We start from the raw sequence: 23,844 nt of genomic DNA, 5'->3' as shown, positions 1-23,844 counted from the left end.
AGTATCCAAAAAAAAAAAAAAAAAAAAAAATGCAGAGGTGTTATGGGCATTGAAAGTTATCAGTGCACATTGCAGCTACAAAAGCTGTGAAGGTTTGGCAGACTTATTCAACCAGATGTTTCCTGATAGCAGGATTGCAAACAAGTTCACATGCGGAGCAAAGAAATGATCCTACATGGCTTGTTTTGGGATTGCACCATATTTTCATCAGGTGTTGTTGGACTCTGTGAAAAGTACTGACGGTTATGTACTTATGTTATGACGAGTCCATTCATATAGCAACTCAATCCAAGCAGGTAGACATACACTTGCGCTTTTGGTCAAAGAGCAGCGTGCTGGTGATCTCTCGCTGTCTTGCATCAAAGTTTGTAGGGCATTCAACAGCTGCAGACATGCTGTCAAAATTCGCTGACACTCTCCAGGTTAATGAGATTGACAAGACAAAGATTCTTCAGTTATCCATGGAAGGTCCAACGTATCTATCTATAATTCCAGTAATCTCTGTGTGTTTGTTTGTTTGTTTGTCTGTGACCGCTGTTTCTCGACAACCACGGGTCCGATATACTTTAAACTTGCCAGGTATATTGCTGGGGACCCGAGGATGTGCCTTTTCAAGGTTTCATATTAATCGGACAATTACTTACCGAGCTATGTCCAAAAAACGATTCAACCAATCAGAGAGCAGCGAGCTATCGCGTGTGCCGAACGTGGCGAACACACTCTGCCTCGGATGGCACATTTGAGAGCGTATTCATTTATTTCCCGTCGGCAAACTATGTTGGCGCTATGTTGGCGTTAAACGATGTTTTAAAACTAATTAAAACCCCGGGGGGATTGTCACTGTACTCGCAAGCCGTTCGCCGTTCGCTTTGGCGTTGCGAATGGACCAAAACATTTCATGGACCAAACCATTTCATGTAAAGCGTTCGCCGTTCGCTTTGGCGTTGCGAATGGACCAAAACATTTCATGGACCAAACCATTTCATGTAAATAGAGGGGGGGATATAATTTTAGATATAGATATAGTACGGGCATGCCCTAGTACATAAAACTCCATGAGCTTATTGGAGTCTTTGGAACAGATGGAGATGCCTTTAAACTGATAAGCGTTGGGTCGTGTGGACTTCATATTGTCCACAATGCCTTCAAAGCTGGATGTATAGCCTCAGAATGGCATGTATCTGATGTTAAGCCTTCTCTGCACTGGTTATTTGTTGATTCTTCAGCTTGGAGGGAAGCTTTTCTGAAAATAACTGGCATTGATAACTTCCCACTGAAGGTACTGTAAGCACAGGTGGGTGGATAATGTACTTGTTGTTGTGTGCACCCAGGAGATATGGAAAAATGCTGTAGCCTATGTGAAAAAGGTGCGGTCTGACGAGGGAAACTACACTGAGTAATCATCAAAATCCTACAAGATCATTAATAATGGTCACTCCTCAAGTATTCAGATCCTGAAGCCTGGGCATGCTCACCTAAAACTTATTTATATGAATATTTCCAGGGATTATATTTTCCTTTTTTGCCAACCTGTCTTCTTTGTTCTCTGTAATAATGTCTAGAAATCCTATAATTGGAATATTTGTCTCTACACTTTTGCAGGCATACTTGCAGAACTTTGTAAAGCTGATGCTGAATATTCCAGCTTCACCTCTGAACCTCAAAAACGTGGGACTCGATCTCTGCAAGCACACAGTTTGCGAGACAGTTTCCTTCTTCCGAAAGGGCGTGTTCGACTCGAGTAGTCATGGCACAGGCTAGAAGCCGGCTTGTGTTGAGGCCGTAGCACTGTGCGAAGTCTGGTGCCTTGAAAAGCACACGTGGCTAATTTGTGCAATAACTTTCATGCAATACAGTTCCACTGTATCGGATTGAAATGCAAGAGCTCTTCCAAAACATTCCTTTCACTTTTCTCATCCGAACACGGACATTATCTTGAATGAGTGCTTTGTATTATTCAAACTTAATTTTATTCCGGAGTAGTTTTTCCTCATTCACCAAATGTGCTTTGTATTCTCCATGTTGTAGCGAGGAGGAGACTATTTGTCTTTTGGAATTTATTTGTTGCTCATCAGTGGAGCAATGTTTATGTGTGTGTGTGTGTTTTGAAAGACCTTAGTGTGAAATGTGACCTTTTGTAAAATACCTTTTTGCATGACTTTATGGTTTTGGCAAAGTTTCTTAAGAAAACGCTAACTGTATTTTTGGATGAAAGTTGTGAAGATGTTCTACATGTTTTTTGTTTTTTAAAATAATTTTATTGTTGCTGCTCTTTTTTCATAACTGAACAGGGATTGCACAGTATCGTTAAACACGGGCAATTTTGTATCACAGTGTAAATGTTTACAGTTTATATTATATTGCGAGTTGAGAATTATGCAAGGGCTGCTATGGTTTGTGGGACATTTTCTCCTTCTGCCCCCTACCATCCAAATGTTTTAAAATAATAAATTAATAGATAAATGGTGCCCAGCACTCAAAATGTTTGTGAGACGGTCTATTGGCTTGCTTTTGGTTTGAAATGAGCCAAGTAACCTCACCTTGTTATCGGAGATAAGCAAATGCATTGAGAAAAGACTCAATAATACAAAGACTGTTACATCGTTGTGCAAAAGCATCAGATCTTCTGCATTCATGGATTTTTGTTTCGGTTGCATGTTTCAATATTGTCTTTTCTTTTAATAAACCTGCTTTGATCTTGCTTTTTTTTCCTTCGTTTTAGGGTTTGTAATTACTGGCTTATTTCATCTTTAAATACTGCAATTTTATTTTAAATGTAAACAGTAATGGTGGTGGATGTGAGGGATTGTGCAAGACCAGAAATAGGCAGTAGAATATAGATACCAACCTGTCTTCAACGGCAAAGTGATAGACTCAGCTTCCATTGGTATTGAAGGACTTGATTTCCATGGAGTCAAGCTGAGTAATGCATGAGGCAGGTGAGGTAGCCGAGAGGGGAGAGTAGTACTCCATCAAACTATCGATGAAGGCCTTGTCGATGGATAGGAGTTCAGGTGTGCCAAGGAAGAACTTTGTATGAAGGAGGATGCCCAATCGGTGACTGGCTTTGTAAGGGGGTGTGGAAGTGTAAATTTATGAAGCAAGCAACTTTTATGAGCCTCAACCCTTATTCCTAGTCTGCGGTTTTTTAAAATGGTTTCCATGCAAAACTTTGCGATCTCCCTATGTTTGGCACGTTATCTCCGACACTCTGCCCAGGAACAGTTGCTCGAGAAAAGGTAAAACTCTTAGTATAGGGCAATGGCAGATCGCATATTGCCATGGCAAAATCATTTTTCCAACTGAAGGGAATATGTAATACAGATGGGATGTTTTGTTGGAAAATAATGTGATGTTGGAAGTAAGTTGGAGAAAAGATATTGTCTTCTTAGTAAATAAATTAAATAATGGCAAAACTAGTAGCTGATAAACACCATGTCTGACCAGCTGCCTGGAGTAATTAGCATCCACTGAATTGCTTTACAAATCCCTTTGTGTTTATGAAACTAGTGAATAATCGACTTAGTACGAGGTCGAAGGTAAACATTGTATTGATAAGTGAATGCAAGATACTTGGTAATTATTGCAGTTAAAACAATGGAAGAAAATAATCCCCTCAGCGCTGAAATAATCCTGCCTGCGCTGACCGTTGCCGAGACAGACAGTCAGCGCACGCTTTTCTTTAATTGCCAGCGTTCTCAGGAAAATCTCTCAACAAGAACGATCCGTCTGCAACAAATTGAACTTCTGAGTTTTTAGATGGGTTTTAGTACGGCAAATTGTGAAGTAAATACCTATTTATTAAATAAGGACTTTCTTATTTAATTGCAAGTCTTAACATGACTTATTAAAACTCATGTTACTAGTGTGTTAATTTGCAACATTGTATAATCACCCTTGCATCAAATAATAAATGAATTACAGATAAACCCACAGAATGGTAAATCATTTGGTATAGTTTTAATTATGGAGGCGCTGTAATTATTTGGTTGTGACTAAGGCTAATATTGTTTAAAAATGTGCTTTGAAATAAAGTAAGTGATCTTTAGTTCTTGTCGTGTCAAAAATGAGTAACCACTTCACTGAGAATGACCTTCAGATGTTTTTGAAGGGATTAGAGAGACAGGGCTCCAGGTGTTTGCAGGAGACGATGGAAAAGCAGAAATAATTTGGGATGCAAACCTACTCTCAGCAGGAGGCAACCTCATCCTCGACACCTACTCCCTCCCACCCAAACTTTGCCCAACCAATCCTATTGCTCTCCTCCCCTCTCTTCACTCCTTCCCCCTCCTCTTGCTCCTCCCACTTGAAACTGTATAAAAAATCAGAACGAATGACTAAAGAGCCAGGATACTTCACTTGGCTGGTTGATTCTGTATGTTACTGTATACTGTGCATGTTGGTGTTTGGTATGATATTTCCTTGCGCATCCCTACTGTACCAGGATTTTCACTCTGGACTTTGATCCGAGATTTGTTGTAAATCTTCCTTGTGTGTTTTTGTGAATTGTATCTTGCTCTTCTTGGTTTAATAAGGGTAATTGTTTTCTTGGTGTGTATTTTTGAAGACAGAAAGTGTTGTCCTCCTCGGGAATTAAATTTGTGACTCTTCTGACAAGTTGATGGACATTGAATTTCTTGGTTCATATATTACATACATACTACTGTAGGGAAAATATCCCCGACAAGATGGCGACCGTGACCTCTTGCTAATCTAGGATGACCTGGGGAAATAAAGATTTGAGCACAAAGCTGTACTCTCCGCTTCCCCTTGTCGCTGGGTAACGCATTTTAACGAACTGATTACAGATTTGATTCCCGAGTATTATGGTATTATGGTCATAGGGTGGTGTATTGTGTTAACTATTTGCCTCATCTGTCTGTCTGTTCTTGCATAAATTTGCAGTGTGGTGTGTTATTGTTTAATTGGTTGTTGGTTGGTTTAGTTTAATTGGTTATTTGGTTGGTTATATGGTTCGTGGGTATACCAGACGGTTGATCGCGTGAAATACCCCAGGAGTGTTTTTCTCAATGTGGGTTTGGCCACTAGATTTGACAAGATAAAACACGGATGTCCGCATTTTGTAGCGGTGGTTCTGAACAGTCACGCACTCTTCTGCAGAAAGAGTGGTGATGTTGCACGGGTGTCCGCATTTTGTAAGCGGTGGTTCCAACTGTCTTCACTCACTTAAGCGGTGGTGAACACTTGTTCGTTGTTGTGTGCATGTCTTTAAGTATCAAGAGTGCCCTGTATTTTGTCATGAGCTCAAACGATTGTGTGCATGTCTTGAAGTATCAAGAGTGAGTTTTGGTGTGTGGCAGAGTGTGCTTTGAAATGGTATGGTGTGTCAGAGATATGGGTGAAAATATTGTGTTTGCAGGTGTGCATGACTTTTGCTCAGGTAGACAGGTGCACCTGTTAAAATTAGGCTGCGTGTACCTTGGGTGTGAATGTAAAATTCTTTTGTTGTTTTACAGACAGGCTGACAACTAACATTCACTCGGATGGGGGTTGAAGCTGACCTTCATATGAATGAATTTATTTATGACAAAAGGATGCAAAAAGGTGACATCACTAACAGAAATGGCCGAGTATTTTTGATCTGGCAGACATTCTGAGTGACGACTCAGAAATGTCCCAATTCATGATCAATGTTAAAGATGCCAGCTTTTCTGTGTGATTTGCATGGGGACCTTTTGTTCAAAATCAAATATCTAGGATTATTGCATGACAAATGATGGGAATTTAACGAACAGGCTAAAAAATTGCATACATAATTTTTGAAATGCGAGATATACGATGTTGTTCGTGTAAATTCCTGCTTGTTTTATGTGCCTTGAAGGAACAGGTGGCTTGTATGCAGGTCCAGGCTCAAGAAAACAGATTTGGTTGGTATATATATATATATTTGGTACATATGCAGGTCCAGGCTCAGGAAAACAGATTTGGTTGGTACATATATTTTTATTGAAAGGTGAAAGTATATATAATGAATTGGAATGCTGTCAAAATGATGGGCTAAACCCATGTTCCGATTATCTTTGTTGAGCACCAAAATCTGTCTTCCAAATTTTGTCTATGTCCATCACTAAGCTTTGTGACATGCTTCACGCTTAATGAAAGACAATAATTAAGTGCTTTTGTGGAAAGGCAATGGCAAACCACCCAATGTCACCACTTTCATGAGCTCAGAGAAATAAAAAATTCCAAATTCCACTCTGCTGGCTCAATTGAAATCGGCAGCAGAATGAAAATCAACAGACAATGGAACAGCTAGCGACGAGTGTTTGTGAGTAACAACCACCCTCTGGTCGAGGCTCATAGAAAAAATTGATACTTATTGATTCGGCACGCTTACAATAGATATTAATGGCGAAGGTTGTGGTTGGTTCGATTTTGCGAAATGAACGTTCTTTGAACAAGTTAAATGGTAAAATAATGAAAAAGTATATAATTGTTTACTCTCTGAAACTGGGTATAGTATAGAACTCTGGGTATAGTTCTCAAATAACTCTGGGTTGTGACTTGAAGAATGAATTGGAGTTGTGACAAGGTATAGACAGATGGGAGGTTGCGATGCTGGTACTGTGGATTCTATGAGACAAAGTACAGACAAATTTTGTTTCACTTCTAAAATATTTGTGGACAAAAGTGGGTGTAAGGATGTAAGGATGTGAAGTAAGATTGAGTTATGGAATTAATTGCTTTCAACAATGCAAAGGGTGACAAGATATGGGATTGTAATGGGATTTTAATGGGATAAATATAGAAGATGTTTGTTTTTGTCAAGAAAAAGTGACAATTGGCTGAGGAGTCACCGAGGCCGGGCTTTGGCCTTTGACAGCAGAGAAATTGTGTTCTGACAGCAAAAGACTTCCAAATAATGTTTATGGCTGGATTGCTTCAAGAGAAATGACATACTATTTATTTTAATATAAAATTGCTATGAGATGAAATTATATTTTCGGTGTTGGTGTGACAGTAGTTACCTAGAGGAAATATATCTGAAGACTTACGGACATAATGAGGCAAAATATGGCGGAGTGGTTGTTGGGTGCTTGTTGATTTAGGGTTTCAAAGTCGGGTTTTTACGCCTCCAAGACTTCATGGCTACACTTACTTTCGGAGAGTCATATAGGAATCTTGGACAAATGGAAGTTGAAAGAAATAAGAAATGGGGATCACATGATTTCACTCGTATCTAATGGGACGTTATAATATTAATCTTTCTGTGTCACTAATAAAGCACAGAACGTAAACAAAAATTGTTTTTTTTAAAGAATATAGTACTGATGAAATCTCCATGTTTTTTCCACATCAAGTTTTGTTGAAAAATGGATGAAGATGAATAATTGACGATTATTGGAAAATTTTGATGGGTCTAACTGTAAAAAGTGTTATTTCATAGCTAGAGGTTACGATGAAACAACAGTACAGACAGCCAAGCAAAATGAGTGTAAAGACGTTGACCAACCAAGATGTTGCATATCTTTGTTGACGTTGTGACATTGTTTATTTCAATTATGGTAGGGATTAATAGAATTGCTATTAAATGAGAATTTTCAGTTGGATGTTTAAGCAACAAAGAGTTTTATGGGATTATAAGGCAAGCTCAGGTTAATTATGGGATGTCAGAGGTAATGGTGTAGTTTAATGTCCACACTGTTTGGGAAAATAATGCTCTATACAACAATTGCAACATGATCCTAAAAAAAGAACCCATCCCTACATCTAAGGATCAGGGAGGGAAGGAATGGAAAATTTGAGGTATTAAACTGAAGGCTTTGATAAATATTTGTCTAAAGCAGGGGTGGGGAACCTTTTTCCTGTCAAGGGCCATTTCGATTTTTAGAACATCCTTCGAGGGCCATGCTAAATTATTGAATACATATATCGGACTCACCTAATGCGATGGCTGGAACTGTTTCTCTTTGGCGAGGTGTTTGGTGTCAGGTGGTAGTGATGATGATGCTACTCGCAGCTGGTTTTGCAGGTTTGGGTCAGTCAGTCTTGAGCGGAACCGAGTCTTTGCAAGAGTCAGTTTTGAAAAGAACTGCTCACAGCTGTAGGTCGTCCCAAACAGTGATGTAAACTTCAGTGCATGTCTCCTCAGAATGGGAAAATCCTCAGCACGTACATACAGTTTGTAGAACTCGAGCAAAGGGAGGTTGTTGTACCTAGCTTTGAGCTCGTCATTGCTTTGCAGCTCAATAGATTTCGTGTTGTAGGTTGTCAGGCACATCAGCTGGTTCCACATTAAACGGTGTGGCAAATATGTTCAGTTCCCTTTGTTTACTTTTCATGTCCTGGAACCTCTCTCCAAATGCCTGGAGGAGTTTTGCACACTCAGCAGCATATTCAGATGTCACAGCAGGCTTTTGTTCTTGCAGAGTGGGAAAGTGGATAGTGTTTCCCCTTTCCAGTTGCACTTGCCACAGCTTTAGTTTAGCTTCAAATGATTTCACATGTGATTGCAGAGAGCTGAGAAGCTGGTTGGGACCTTGGAGCTTGATGTTTAGCTCTGACAGGTACTTGGTAATGTCCACCATGAAGCCCAAATCACACAGCCACTTGTTATCACTGAGTTCCATGACAGGTTTCCCCTTCATCTCCATGAACTGTTTCACTTCTTCTCTCAGTGAGTAAAACCGTGTGAGCATATTTCCGTGACTCAGCCACCGCACCTCACAGTGGTAAACCAGATCTCCGTACTCTGACTCTAGTTCACTCAGTAGCTCCTTGAACTGGCGGCTGTTCAGCCCTCTGCTTTTGATGACGTTTATGGTGGAAACGATAGTTGTCATCACATTGTTGAGCTTCAGGGACTGTGCACACAGATTCTCTTGGTGTATGATACAGTGACATACAACTAACTCACTTGGATCGAGACTGAGACGACTCATTTCTTTTTTGAACAATGCAGTCAATCCCTTTTGCGCACCAACCATGGCTGGGGCTCCATCCGTGGCCAGGCCACTTAACTTGTCAAACTGCAGTTCGAATTTGTTCATAGCGAAAACAACTTGCTCAAACAAATCCTCACCTTTGGTGGTGCCATGCATGGCTTGCAAAGACAGCAACTCCTCCCTCGTATCAAACTCAGCTGTAATCCCCCGCACAAAAATGGCTAGTTGGGCGGTGTTTGTTATGTCCGTTGTCTCATCGCAGGCCAGAGAGAAAAACTGGAAATCTCTTGCGGTGTCCTTCAGTGTTTTCTCAATATCTTGTTCCATGTCAGTAATCCGATCTGAGACAGTTCTTCGAGACAAACTGACACTTTGGAACAATTTTACTTTGTCCGGTGTGAGCAGCTCCGCAGCGGCAACAAGGCACTCCTTCACAAATTCTCCTTCTGAATGCGGCATCAGCTTATTAGCGATTAGCTCACTCACCACAAAACTAGCATGCGTAGTGTTGTCTCGGTCAGATTGTGGTCTTATGAAGACTGCTTGTTGAGCACCAAAACTCCGCCGAAAAACGTTAACTTTATCCAAGCGCATTTGTCCTTTCAACTCGTCCAGTTTAGCATGTTTCGAGCTGTAATGACGCTCGAGGTTGGCCTCGAGGTTGGCCATCACCGAGAGCGCTTCCCGACAAACTAGGCATACTGGCTTGCCTTTTACTTCCACAAATAAATAATCGTTTTCCCATTTCTCTTGGAAAGCGCGACATTCCTCATCTACCTTTCTTTTCTTGTTAGTCGCCATGTTTGCATATACTGAATGAAATGATGACATGAGATCACGCGATCACTTGACTGTCCGGAAGGTCGCATATCGCAGTTACGACTGTCCGGAACTCACTTGACTGTCCGGAAGGTCGCATATCGCAGTTACGATTAATCGCAAATTAGTTTTAATTTGATGGCAATTATTCTGTTAGCGCCAACATATTTTGCCAACGTCAAATAAATGAATAAGTTCTCAAATGTGCCGTCCGAGGCAGCGTCTGCTCGCCACGTTCGGCATTCGTTGACTGTTACAACACGTGAAAGCTCGCTCCTCTCTGATTGGTTGAATCGTTTTTGGCCATAACTTGGTTACCCTTTGTCCGATTAATTTAAAAACCTTGAAAAGGAGAGATTACTGGAATTATAGATAGATGAATTGCGTCGCGGGCCGGATCAAACGGTCTCGCGGGCCGTATACGGCCCGGAGGCCAGAGGTTCCCCACCCCAGGTCTAAAGCAAACAGCGACTTCTAAGATGACAGAAGTGTGGGGTATTTGGCATCGCCAGGCTAGCTTATTGGTTTAGGAATGTTTAGAGGTCATTACAATGTGATCATTACTTGTGTGATCATTTATGAAATTTCATGAACAGATATGTGAAATGGATCTAATGTGAGTGTGTATGAGAAAATTTGTTGCAGGATTCGTGGAATGTTCAAGGTCGGACATGATCGTTGGAGAACTTACAGTAAATTTGGGAAAAAGAAGTGACTTTCCATAAAATTCTCACAAAAGATTTCATAGGAAGGAAGAGAATAAATTTGAATTGGAAATTGTGGAAAATTAAAATTAAAAGACCCTGTATTGGACTAATACGTGTGTTTAGGGGGGGCATCATGGAGAATAGAACTGAAAGACAATTTTCGGAACAATTGATTTACCAATTAATGGGAACGCTATGAAAGTCGCATGAAATTTAATGATAACTTGACTCTCACATGGAAGTCATAGGATGAAGCTGAAGGGAAAGGTGTATGCTGCATGTGTGAGGGTGTGTGTGGGTGTGCAAAGAAGGCTGGAAAGGGTGGAAATGTGAATGATTCGGTGGATGTGCGGAGTATCGTTGAAAGAGAGAAAGACAAATGATGAATTGCGAAAGATGATGGGAATAGAGCCTGTGGTTGATGCTGTGAAGAGGAACAGGTTGAGATGGTTTGATCATGCATTTAGGAAGGATAAAAGTGACTGGTTGAGAAGAGTGATGGAAATGAATGTAGATTGAAGTAAAGGACGGATGAGGAAGACCAAGAAAGACTTGACTAAAGATGGTGGAAGAATAAATGCGGGCAAAGGGGGTTAACAAGGAGAGGTGCAGAAAATAGGGCAAAATGGAGAAGATTGTCATGGGGACTGCAAGGCTAACCCCCATGGGGACTGCAAGACTTTCCCTGCTAGCAGGGAAAATGGCCTTAAAATACATGTTGTTGTTGTTGTTGTTGTTGTCTGGCATGTGAAAACATCTGCTATTAATCTTGGGGTAAAATTATTAGGATTTGTCAAAGGAAATGGAAGTTATATCTTTGGAAAATTAAGGGATCGTGCATGAGTCCAGCAAAACAATTTTTCAGTTTAATGGTAGTTGGATTTTGTAAAAAAAATAAATATATATACAGACATATGTGGGTACAGACATATATTAGGGGTAAATTGACAATTTTCTGATTGGATTAAGATATGAACATATATATGGTTCAATGTAACCACAGTATAAAATAATATACAGATTTGGGACATTTTGTAAACTTTTTGAATAATGAGAAAAGTCATAAAATTCATTTTATTTAGTGAATGTCAAGTTAATGGAAGTGTTTTGTTTGATTAACTTTGTTCAATTTGTGTTCAAATGATCAATGTTTATCACAAGCCATGATAAATTAATGGAATTAATGCTCCAAATTAATGGAATGAAATGTAAATCTTGAACCAGATGGAAAACTGGCCTCACCGAAGTAAGAGTGGAATTATGTGATATTTATATTATTTTTAATGAATGGTGTTGATGTTTTATAAGGTGGATGAAAAGGGAAGGAAACGGTGCCCTGGGGGCATGCACCTGTTACATATACATGCACCTGTTCTATAGCTACTATCTGTCCTTTGAATGAACTGTTACAGATGAGAAGTACAATGATATTGTAATCATTGCTGAAATGTCACAAATTTATTTTTCGGATTGTAGGTTATTTGAGGTTTAATGGGATTAATGTGTATGTTAGGAACATTTTGAAAAGAAATATGGATATATGGCATTACTAAAAGAAACCAAGCAATTGAGAGTTCTTGGGTTAATGGGATATAAATAAATGCATCTACAAGGTGATGGTTTATAAAAAACATTTTTAGTTCTGGATGATACTAAAACGATGAACAATGTTGACAATATACAAAGAATGTGACTTGTTATTTTTGGGAAAACATGTCGTTTAAATAATTGGCTAAGTTTTAAAAAATGAAGATGTTCTACAGAACTCTTATGATTATTTATATGAATAACGGACTATTCCATGGCGAGAGAAAATGGTTGATATTAATAAAAAGGAGAGGAGGAAAATACAGATCTTGGCAACAGATTTGTAAAATAATGAATGTGAGATAATGAAAATAATGTGAAAGAAAATTGTTAAGGATGGGGAAATGAAGGCCCATTGTATTATTATTATTATTATTATTATTTGTTTATTTGTTATAAAATAAAGAAAAAAGGAGAGGTAATGATGATTTCAAGGAATTATGTGCTGAAAGTAATGTGAATCATATAATTATGTGTTTCAGACATTTTTTATTTTGTTGGAAGATTGATACGAAGGAGATCTGTAATAATTATGATAAGAACACATAAATGGTTAATTTTGGATTCTTGCTTTGATTTGATTTGCAAAAAGATTTGCTAATGCTTGGTTGAGCACCTGTGAATTACACGAGATATTTTGGAAGTAAAATATGAAAGTAAGGTTGAAGAAAGAAGACGAATTATTTAAAATTACAGTAAGGTTGATTTCCTTCTCACCCTCTGTTGAGAGGACCACATGATTGTGCAAATGTGATGAAATACATGATATTTGAGATTTCTGGGTGATTGAATTTTGGGTATTTTTTGTGAGGAAAAAGGGAAATATAATTTTGAAGATTTATTGAATACATTCATATGCACTTTGGTTATGCTGGAAACATGTACACCCCTGATTTAATATGTTTTGTTCGGGTGTTACACATGAAATATAATCTTTCAAATGTTCTAGGGGAACTTGTGAACCAATGTAAATTGTTAGAAGGTTGGACATAATCGGGACATTGATTGCATTGTCAGTTATAATGTGTTAATTCTATGTTCTTAAAATGATTTGCTTGATCCAGTGTGTTGGAAAACAGGCTCTGGTGTGGTTAAATGAAAGAGGAGAGTAACCCACCTGTAATAATCAAAAAGAGGCTTTGGAAGAGTTACTGGAGATTTTGATAAGTGAATTTGGCTGGCTCAAGATGAAATTATTATGGCATGCACCTCCAAAACATGGAAAGACAATTTCCTTTGGAAAATGGAAAATTGTGGTTCACCTACCCTTGCTGGAGTTTCAAGATGACCATTTGCCTGAACCACATTGTTATATGTGGGTTGAAAGCAACCACCTGTTTCAGTACACACCTGTTTTGGAGCTCACATCAACTGCCAAAGTTTCTTCTTCCATTGGCTGTTTCTGGTGTGCATCACTCCTGATGTTCCAACATCACATCACGCTGCTGATTGCCAAAGGAGGGTGAGTCCTGGATGGGACTGCTGGACCATGTGTTGAAAAACCACTTTTTGCACTTGTGTTAGTGTTGAAAAACCACTTTTTGCACTTGTGTTAGTGAAGGAAACCACTTTTCGCACTTGTGTTAGTGTTGAAAACCCACTTTCGCACTTGTGTTAGTGTTGAAAATCCACTTTTCGCACTTGTATTGGTGCAGGAAACCACTTTTGCACTTGTATTAACACTGTGGAAAAAACACTTTTTGCACTTGTGATAGTGTTGAAAAACCACTTTTCGCACTTGTGGTAGTGTTGAAAAACCACTTTTTGCACTTGTGTTGGTGCAGGAAACCACTTTTGCACTTGTATTAGTGTGGAAAAACCACTTTTCGCACTTGTGTTAGTGTTGAAAACCCACTTTTTGCACATGTTAGTGAAGGAAACCACGTTTCGCACTTGTGTTGGTGCAGGAAACCACTTTTGCACTTGTATTAGTGTGGAAAAAACACTTTTTGCACTTGTGATTGTGTTGAAAAACCACTTTTCGCACTTGTGTTAGTGTTGAAAAACCACTTTTCGCACTTGTGTTGGTGCAGGAAACCACTTTTGCACTTGTAGTAGTGTGGAAAAAACACTTTTTGCACTTGTGATAGTGTTGAAAAACCACTTTTCGCACTTGTGTTAGTGTTGAAAAACCACTTTTCGCACTTGTGTTGGTGCAGGAAACTACTTTTGCACTTGTATTAGTGTAAAAAAAACCACTTTTCGCACATGTGTTGGTGAAGGAAACCACTTTTCGAACTTGTGTTGGTGCAGGAAACCACTTTTGCACTTGTGTTAGTGTTGAAAAACCACTTTTCGCACTTGTGTTGGTGCAGGAAACCACCTTTGCACTTGTATTAGTGTGGAAAAACCACTTTTTGCACTTGTGTTAGTCTTGAAAAACCACTTTTCGCACTTGTGTTAGTGTTGAAAAACCACTTTTCGCACTTGTGTTAGTGTTGAAAAACCACTTTTCGCAGTTGTGTTAGTGTTGAAAAACCACTTTTCGCACTTGTGTTGGTGCAGGAAACCACTTTTGCACTTGTATTAGTGTGGAAAAAACACTTTTTGCACTTGTGATAGTGTTGAAAAACCACTTTTCGCACTTGTGTTAGTGTTGAAAATCCAATTTTCGCACTTGTGTTGGTGCAGGAAACCACTTTTGCACTTGTATTAGTGTGGAAAAACCACTTTTTGCACTTGTGTTAGTGTTGAAAAACCACTTTTCGCACTTGTGTTAGTGTTGAAAAACCACTTTTCGCACTTCTGTTAGTGTTGAAAAACCACTTTTCGCACTTGTGTTAGTGTTGAAAAACCACTTTTCGCACTTGTGTTAGTGTTGAAAAACCACTTTTCGCACTTGTGTTGGTGCAGGAAACCACTTTTGTCCTTGTATTAGTGTGGAAAAAACACTTTTTGCACTTGTGATAGTGTTGAAAAACCACTTTTCGCACTTGTGTTAGTGTTGAAAAACCACTTTTCGCACTTGTGTTGGTGCAGGAAACCACTTTTGCACTTGTATTAGTGTGGAAAAAACACTTTTTGCACTTGTATTAGTGTGGAAAAAACACTTTTTGCACTTGTATTAGTGTGGAAAAAACACTTTTTGCACTTGTGATAGTGTTGAAAAACCACTTTTCGCACTTGTGTTAATGTTGAAAAACCAATTTTCGCACTTGTGTTGGTGCAGGAAACCACTTTTGCACTTGTATTAGTGTGGAAAAAGCACTTTTCGCACTTGCGTTAGCGTTGAAAAACCACTTTTCGCACTTGTGTTAGTGTTGAAAAACCACTTTTCGCACTTGTGTTGGTGCAGGAAACCACTTTTGCACTTGTATTAGTGTGGAAAAAACACTTTTTGCACTTGTATTAGTGTGGAAAAAACACTTTTTGCACTTGTATTAGTGTTGAAAAACCACTTTTCGCAGTTGTGTTAGTGTTGAAAAACCACTTTTCGCACTTGTGTTGGTGCAGGAAACCACTTTTGCACTTGTATTAGTGTGGAAAAACCACTTTTTGCACTTGTGTTAGTGTTGAAAAACCACTTTTCGCACTTGTGTTAGTGTTGAAAAACCACTTTTCGCACTTCTGTTAGTGTTGAAAAACCACTTTTCGCACTTGTGTTAGTGTTGAAAAACCACTTTTCACACTTGTGTTAGTGTTGAAAAACCACTTTTCGCAGTTGTGTTAGTGTTGAAAAACCACTTTTCGCACTTGTGTTGGTGCAGGAAACCACTTTTGCACTTGTATTAGTGTGGAAAAACCACTTTTTGCACTTGTGTTAGTGTTGAAAAACCACTTTTCGCACTTGTGTTAGTGTTGAAAAACCACTTTTCGCACTTCTGTTAGTGTTGAAAAACAACTTTTCGCACTTGTGTTAGTGTTGAAAAACCACTTTTCGCACTTGTGTTAGTGTTGAAAAACCACTTTTCGCACTTGTGTTAGTGTTGAAAAACCACTTTTCGCACTTGTGTTGGTGCAGGAAACCACTTTTGCCCTTGTATTAGTGTGGAAAAAACACTTTTTGCACTTGTGATAGTGTTGAAAAACCACTTTTCGCACTTGTGTTAGTGTTGAAAAACCACTTTTCGCACTTGTGTTGGTGCAGGAAACCACTTTTGCACTTGTATTAGTGTGGAAAAAACACTTTTTGCACTTGTATTAGTGTGGAAAAAACACTTTTTGCACTTGTGATAGTGTTGAAAAACCACTTTTCGCACTTGCGTTAATGTTGAAAAACTAATTTTCGCACTTGTGTTGGTGCAGGAAACCACTTTTGCACTTGTATTAGTGTGGAAAAAGCACTTTTCGCACTTGTGTTAGCATTGAAAAACCACTTTTCGCACTTGTGTTAGTGTTGAAAAACCACTTTTCGCACTTGTGTTGGTGCAGGAAACCACTTTTGCACTTGTATTAGTGTGGGAAAAACACTTTTTGCACTTGTGATAGTGTTGAAAAACCACTTTTCGCACTTGTGTTAGTGTTGAAAAACCACTTTTCGCACTTGCGTTGGTGCAGGAAACCACTTTTGCACTTGTATTAGTGTGGAAAAAACACGTTTTGCACTTGTGATAGTGTTGAAAAACCACTTTTCGCACTTGTGTTAGTGTTGAAAAACCACTTTTCGCACTTGTGTTAGTGTTGAAAAACCACTTTTCGCACTTGGGTTGGTGCAGGAAACCACTTTTGCACTTGTATTAGTGTGGAAAAAACACTTTTTGCACTTGTGATAGTGTTGAAAAACCACTTTTCGCACTTGTGTTAGTGTTGAAAAACCACTTTTCGCACTTGTGTTAGTGTTGAAAAACCACTTTTCGCACTTGTGTTGGTGCAGGAAACCACTTTTGCACTTGTATTAGTGTGGAAAAAACACTTTTTGCACTTGCGATAGTGTTGAAAAACCACTTTTCGCACTTGTGTTAGTGTTGAAAAACCACTTTTCACACTTGTGTTGGTGCAGGAAACCACTTTTGCACTTGTATTAGTGTGGAAAAAACACTTTTTGCACTTGTATTAGTGTGGAAAAACCACTTTTTGCACTTGTGATAGTGTTGAAAAACCACTTTTCGCACTTGTGTTAGTGTTGAAAAACCACTTTTCGCACTTGTGTTAGTGTTGAAAAACCACTTTTCGCACTTGTGTTGGTGCAGGAAACCACTTTTGCACTTGTATTAGTGTGGAAAAAACACTTTTTGCACTTGCGATAGTGTTGAAAAACCACTTTTCGCACTTGTGTTAGTGTTGAAAAACCACTTTTCACACTTGTGTTGGTGCAGGAAACCACTTTTGCACTTGTATTAGTGTGGAAAAAACACTTTTTGCACTTGTATTAGTGTGGAAAAACCACTTTTTGCACTTGTGATAGTGTTGAAAAACCACTTTTCGCACTTGTGTTAGTGTTGAAAAACCACTTTTCGCACTTGTGTTGGTGCAGGAAACCACTTTTGCACTTGTATTAGTGTGGAAAAAACACTTTTTGCACTTGTGATAGTGTTGAAAAACCACTTTTCGCACTTGTGTTAGTGTTGAAAAACCACTTTTCGCACTTGTGTTGGTGCAGCAAACCACTTTTGCACTTGTATTAGTGTGGAAAAACCACTTTTCGCACTTGTGTTAGTGTTGAAAAACCACTTTTCGCACTTGTGTTAGTGTTGAAAAACCACTTTTCGCACTTGTGTTGGTGCAGGAAACCACTTTTGCACTTGTATTAGTGTGGAAAAAAACACTTTTTGCACTTGTGATAGTGTTGAAAAACCACTTTTCGCACTTGTGTTAGTGTTGAAAAACCACTTTTCGCACTTGTGTGTTGGTGCAGGAAACCACTTTTGCACTTGTATTAGTGTGGAAAAAACACTTTTCGCACTTGTGTTAGTGTTGAAAAACCACTTTCGCACTTGTGTTAGTGTTGAAAAACCACTTTTCGCACTTGTGTTGGTGCAGGAAACCACTTTTGCACTTGTATTAGTGTGGAAAAACAACTTTTCGCACTTGTGTTAGTGTGGAAAAAAACACTTTTTGCATTTGTGTTAGTGTTGAAAAACCACTTTTCGCACTTGTGTTAGTGTTGAAAAACCACTTTTCGCACTTGTGTTGGTGCAGGAAACCACTTTTGCACTTGTATTAGTGTGGAAAAACACTTTTTGCACTTGTGATAGTGTTGAAAAACCACTTTTCGCACTTGTGTTAGTGTTGAAAAACCACTTTTCGCACTTGTGTTAGTGTTGAAAAACCAATTTTCGCACTTGTGTTGGTGCAGGAAACCACTTTTGCACTTGTATTAGTGTGGAAAAAGCACTTTTCGCACTTGTGTTAGTGTTGAAAACCCACTTTTCGCACTTGTGTTAGTGTTGAAAACCCACTTTTCGCACTTGTGTTGGTGCAGGAAACCACTTTTGCACTTGTATTAGTGTGGAAAAAACACTTTTTGCACTTGTGATAGTCTTGAAAAACCACTTTTCGCACTTGTGTTAGTGTTGAAAAACCACTTTTCGCACTTGTGTTGGTGCAGGAAACCACTTTTGCACTTGTATTAGTGTGGAAAAACCACTTTTCGCAGTTGTGTTAGTGTTGAAAAACCACTTTTCGCAGTTGTGTTAGTGTTGAAAAACCACTTTTCGCACTTGTGTTGGTGCAGGAAACCACTTTTGCACTTGTATTAGTGTGGGAAAAGCACTTTTTGCACTTGTGATAGTGTTGAAAAACCACTTTTCGCACTTGTGTTAGTGTTGAAAATCCACTTTTCGCACTTGTGTTGGTGCAGGAAACCACTTTCGCACTTGTATTAGTGTGGAAAAACCACTTTTTGCACTTGTGTTAGTGTTGAAAAACCACTTTTCGCACTTGTGTTAGTGTTGAAAAACCACTTTTCGCACTTCTGTTAGTGTTGAAAAACCACTTTTCATAGTTGTGTTGGTGCAGGAAACCACTTTTGCACTTGTATTAGTGTGGGAAAACCACTTTTCGCACTTGTGTTAGTGTTGAAAAACCACTTTTCGCACTTGTGTTGGTGCAGGAAACCACTTTTGCACTTGTATTAGTGTGGGAAAACCACTTTTCACACTTGTGTTAGTGTTGAAAAACCACTTTTCGCACTTGTGTTGGTGCAGGAAACCACTTTTGCACTTGTATTAGTGTGGGAAAAACCACTTTTCGCACTTGTGTTAGTGTTGAAAAACCACTTTTTGCACTTGTGTTGGTGCAGGAAACCACTTTTGCACTTGTTAGTGTTGAAAAACCACTTTTCGCACTTGTGTTGGTGCAGGAAACCACTTTTGCACTTGTATTAGTGTTGAAAAAACACTTTTTGCACTTGTGATAGTGTTGAAAAACCACTTTTCGCACTTGTGTTAGTGTTGAAAAACCACTTTTTGCACTTGTGTTGGTGCAGGAAACCACTTTTGCACTTGTTAGTGTTGAAAAACCACTTTTCGCACTTGTGTTGGTGCAGGAAACCACTTTTGCACTTGTATTAGTGTTGAAAAAACACTTTTTGCACTTGTATTAGTGTGGGAAAACCACTTTTCGCACTTGTGTTAGTGTTGAAAAACCACTTTTCGCACTTGTGTTGGTGCAGGAAACCACCTTTGCACTTGTATTAGTGTGGAAAAACCACTTTTTGCACTTGTGTTAGTCTTGAAAAACCACTTTTCGCACTTGTGTTAGTGTTGAAAAACCACTTTTCGCACTTGTGTTAGTGTTGAAAAACCACTTTTCGCAGTTGTGTTAGTGTTGAAAAACCACTTTTCGCACTTGTGTTGGTGCAGGAAACCACTTTTGCACTTGTATTAGTGTGGAAAAAACACTTTTTGCACTTGTGATAGTGTTGAAAAACCACTTTTCGCACTTGTGTTAGTGTTGAAAATCCACTTTTCGCACTTGTGTTGGTGCAGGAAACCACTTTTGCACTTGTATTAGTGTGGAAAAACCACTTTTTGCACTTGTGTTAGTGTTGAAAAACCACTTTTCGCACTTGTGTTAGTGTTGAAAAACCACTTTTCGCACTTCTGTTAGTGTTGAAAAACCACTTTTCGCACTTGTGTTAGTGTTGAAAAACCACTTTTCGCACTTGTGTTAGTGTTGAAAAACCACTTTTCGCACTTGTGTTGGTGCAGGAAACCACTTTTGTCCTTGTATTAGTGTGGAAAAAACACTTTTTGCACTTGTGATAGTGTTGAAAAACCACTTTTCGCACTTGTGTTAGTGTTGAAAAACCACTTTTCGCACTTGTGTTGGTGCAGGAAACCACTTTTGCACTTGTATTAGTGTGGAAAAAACACTTTTTGCACTTGTATTAGTGTGGAAAAAACACTTTTTGCACTTGTGATAGTGTTGAAAAACCACTTTTCGCACTTGTGTTAATGTTGAAAAACCAATTTTCGCACTTGTGTTGGTGCAGGAAACCACTTTTGCACTTGTATTAGTGTGGAAAAAGCACTTTTCGCACTTGCGTTAGCGTTGAAAAACCACTTTTCGCACTTGTGTTAATGTTGAAAAACCACTTTTCGCACTTGTGTTGGTGCAGGAAACCACTTTTGCACTTGTATTAGTGTGGGAAAAACACTTTTTGCACTTGTGATAGTGTTGAAAAACTACTTTTCGCACTTGTGTTAGTGTTGAAAAACCACTTTTCGCACTTGCGTTGGTGCAGGAAACCACTTTTGCACTTGTATTAGTGTGGAAAAACCACTTTTCGCAGTTGTGTTAGTGTTGAAAAACCACTTTTCGCACTTGTGTTGGTGTTGAAAAACCACTTTTCGCACTTGTGTTGGTGCAGGAAACCACTTTTGCACTTGTATTAGTGTGGAAAAAACACTTTTTGCACTTGTGATAGTGTTGAAAAACCACTTTTCGCACTTGTGTTAGTGTTGAAAAACCACTTTTCGCACTTGTGTTGGTGCAGCAAACCACTTTTGCACTTGTATTAGTGTGGAAAAACCACTTTTCGCACTTGTGTTAGTGTTGAAAAACCACTTTTCGCACTTGTGTTAGTGTTGAAAAACCACTTTTCGCACTTGTGTTGGTGCAGGAAACCACTTTTGCACTTGTATTAGTGTGGAAAAACCACTTTTTGCACTTGTGTTAGTGTTGAAAAACCACTTTTCGCACTTGTGTTAGTGTTGAAAAACCACTTTTCGCACTTGTGTTAGTGTTGAAAAACCACTTTTCGCAGTTGTGTTGGTGCAGGAAACCACTTTTGCACTTGTATTAGTGTGGGAAAACCACTTTTCGCACTTGTGTTAGTGTTGAAAAACCACTTTTCGCACTTGTGTTTGTGCAGGAAACCACTTTTGCACTTGTATTAGTGTGGAAAAAACACTTTTCGCACTTGTGTTAGTGTTGAAAAACCACTTTCGCACTTGTGTTAGTGTTGAAAAACCACTTTTCGCACTTGTGTTGGTGCAGGAACCCACTTTTGCACTTGTATTAGTGTGGAAAAACCACTTTTTGCACTTGTGATAGTGTTGAAAAACCACTTTTCGCACGTGTGATAGTGTTGAAAAACCACTTTTCGCACTTGTGTTAGTGTTGAAAAACCACTTTTCACACTTGTGTTAGTGAAGGAAACCACTTTTCGCACTTGTGTTAGTGTTGAAAACCCACTTTTCGCACTTGTGTTAGTGTTGAAAATCCACTTTTCGCACTTGTGTTGGTGCAGGAAACCACTTTTGCACTTGTATTAGTGTGGGAAAAACACTTTTTGCACTTGTGATAGTGTTGAAAAACCACTTTTCGCACTTGCGTTGGTGCAGGAAACCACTTTTGCACTTGTATTAGTGTGGAAAAAACACGTTTTTCACTTGTGATAGTGTTGAAAAACCACTTTTCGCACTTGTGTTAGTGTTGAAAAACCACTTTTCGCACTTGTGTTAGTGTTGAAAAACCACTTTTCGCACTTCGGTTGGTGCAGAAAACCACTTTTGCACTTGTATTAGTGTGGAAAAAACACTTTTTGCACTTGATAGTGTTGAAAACCACTTTTCGCACTTGTGTTAGTGTTGAAAAACCACTTTTCGCACTTGTGTTGGTGCAGGAAACACTTTTGCACTTGTATTAGTGTGGAAAAAACACTTTTTGCACTTGCGATAGTGTTGAAAAACCACTTTTCGCACTTGCGTTAGTGTTGAAAAACCACTTTTCGCACTTGTGTTGGTGCAGGAAACCACTTTTGCACTAGTATTAGTGTGGAAAAAACACTTTTTGCACTTGTATTCGTGTGGAAAAACCACTTTTTGCACTTGTGATAGTGTTGAAAAACCACTTTTCGCACTTGTGTTAATGTTGAAAAACCAATTTTCGCACTTGTGTTGGTGCAGGAAACCACTTTTGCACTTGTATTAGTGTGGAAAAAGCACTTTTCGCACTTGTGTTAGTGTTGAAAAACCACTTTTCGCACTTGTGTTAATGTTGAAAAACCACTTTTCGCACTTGTGTTGGTGCAGGAAACCACTTTTGCACTTGTATTAGTGTGGAAAAAACACTTTTTGCACTTGTGATAGTGTTGAAAAACCACTTTTCGCACTTGTCAGTGTTGAAAAACCACTTTTCGCACTTGTGTTGGTGCAGGAAACCACTTTTGCACTTGTATTAGTGTGGAAAAAAGCACTTTTTGCACTTGTGATAGTGTTGAAAAACCACTTTTCGCACTTGTGTTAGTGTTGAAAAACCACTTTTCGCACTTGTGTTAGTGTTGAAAAACCACTTTTCGCACTTGTGTTGGTGCAGGAAACCACTTTTGCACTTGTATTAGTGTGGAAAAAACACTTTTTGCACTTGTGATAGTGTTGAAAAACCACCTTTCGCACTTGTGTTAGTGTTGAAAAACCACTTTTTGCACTTGTGTTAGTGTTGAAAAACCACTTTTCGCACTTGTGTTGGTGCAGGAAACCACTTTTGCACTTGTATTAGTGTGGAAAAAACACTTTTTGCACTTGTGATAGTGTTGAAAAACCACTTTTCGCACTTGTGTTAGTGTTGAAAAACCACTTTTCGCACTTGTGTTAGTGCAGGAAACCACTTTTGCCCTTGTATTAGTGTGGAAAAAACACTTTTCGCACTTGTGTTAGTGTTGAAAAACCACTTTCGCACTTGTGTTAGTGTTGAAAAAGCACTTTTCGCACTTGTGTTGGTGCAGGAAACCACTTTTGCACTTGTATTAGTGTGGAAAAAACACTTTTTGCACTTGTATTAGTGTGGAAAAACCACTTTTCGCAGTTGTGTTAGTGTTGAAAAACCACTTTTCGCACTTGTGCTAGTGTTGAAAAACCACTTTTCGCACTTGTGTTGGTGAAGGAAACCACTTTTGCATTTGTATTAGTGTGGAAAAAACACTTTTTGCACTTGTGATAGTGTTGAAAAACCACTTTTCGCACTTGTGTTAGTGTTGAAAAACCACTTTTCGCACTTGTGTTAGTGTTGAAAAACCACTTTTCGCACTTGTGTTGGTGCAGGAAACCACTTTTGCACTTGTATTAGTGTGGAAAAAACACTTTTTGCACTTGTGATAGTGTTGAAAAACCACTTTTCGCACTTGTGTTAGTGTTGAAAAACCACTTTTCGCACTTGTGTTGGTGCAGCAAACCACTTTTGCACTTGTATTAGTGTGGAAAAACCACTTTTCGCACTTGTGTTAGTGTTGAAAAACCACTTTTCGCACTTGTGTTAGTGTTGAAAAACCACTTTTCGCACTTGTGTTGGTGCAGGAAACCACTTTTGCACTTGTATTAGTGTGGAAAAAAACACTTTTTGCACTTGTGATAGTGTTGAAAAACCACTTTTCGCACTTGTGTTAGTGTTGAAAAACCACTTTTCGCACTTGTGTGTTGGTGCAGGAAACCACTTTTGCACTT

General features: G+C 38.9%; 2 protein-coding genes across 2 annotated transcripts in view; one reads left to right on the top strand and one right to left on the bottom strand.

The window, feature by feature from the left end:
• The window catches only part of KIF16B (kinesin family member 16B), a 100,957-nt gene extending 98,256 nt beyond the window's left edge, over positions 1-2,701 (top strand). Inside the window, exon 26 of the mRNA XM_068128454.2 lies at positions 1,603-2,701. Within this exon, the coding sequence (XP_067984555.1) occupies positions 1,603-1,761 (159 nt within the window). The 3' untranslated portion in view covers positions 1,762-2,701. The remainder of the gene's footprint in view (positions 1-1,602) is intronic.
• Positions 2,702-8,207: 5,506 nt separating this feature from the next.
• Positions 8,208-9,707, bottom strand: LOC144893730 (general transcription factor II-I repeat domain-containing protein 2A-like). The gene is made up of 2 exons (XM_078785124.1): positions 9,167-9,707; positions 8,208-9,043 (listed from the first exon to the last, which is right to left on the bottom strand). The coding sequence occupies exons 1-2, from the start codon at positions 9,705-9,707 to the stop codon at positions 8,208-8,210; spliced, it is 1,377 nt and encodes a 458-aa protein (XP_078641250.1).
• Between the last annotated feature and the right edge of the window lie 14,137 nt (positions 9,708-23,844).

The sequence above is a fragment of the Myxine glutinosa genome, chromosome 9, assembly GCF_964187855.1.
Source record: "Myxine glutinosa chromosome 9, kmMyxGlut1.1, whole genome shotgun sequence".
Classification (NCBI taxonomy): Eukaryota; Metazoa; Chordata; class Myxini; order Myxiniformes; family Myxinidae; genus Myxine; species Myxine glutinosa.
This window is presented reverse-complemented; position numbering and strand designations above follow the sequence as displayed.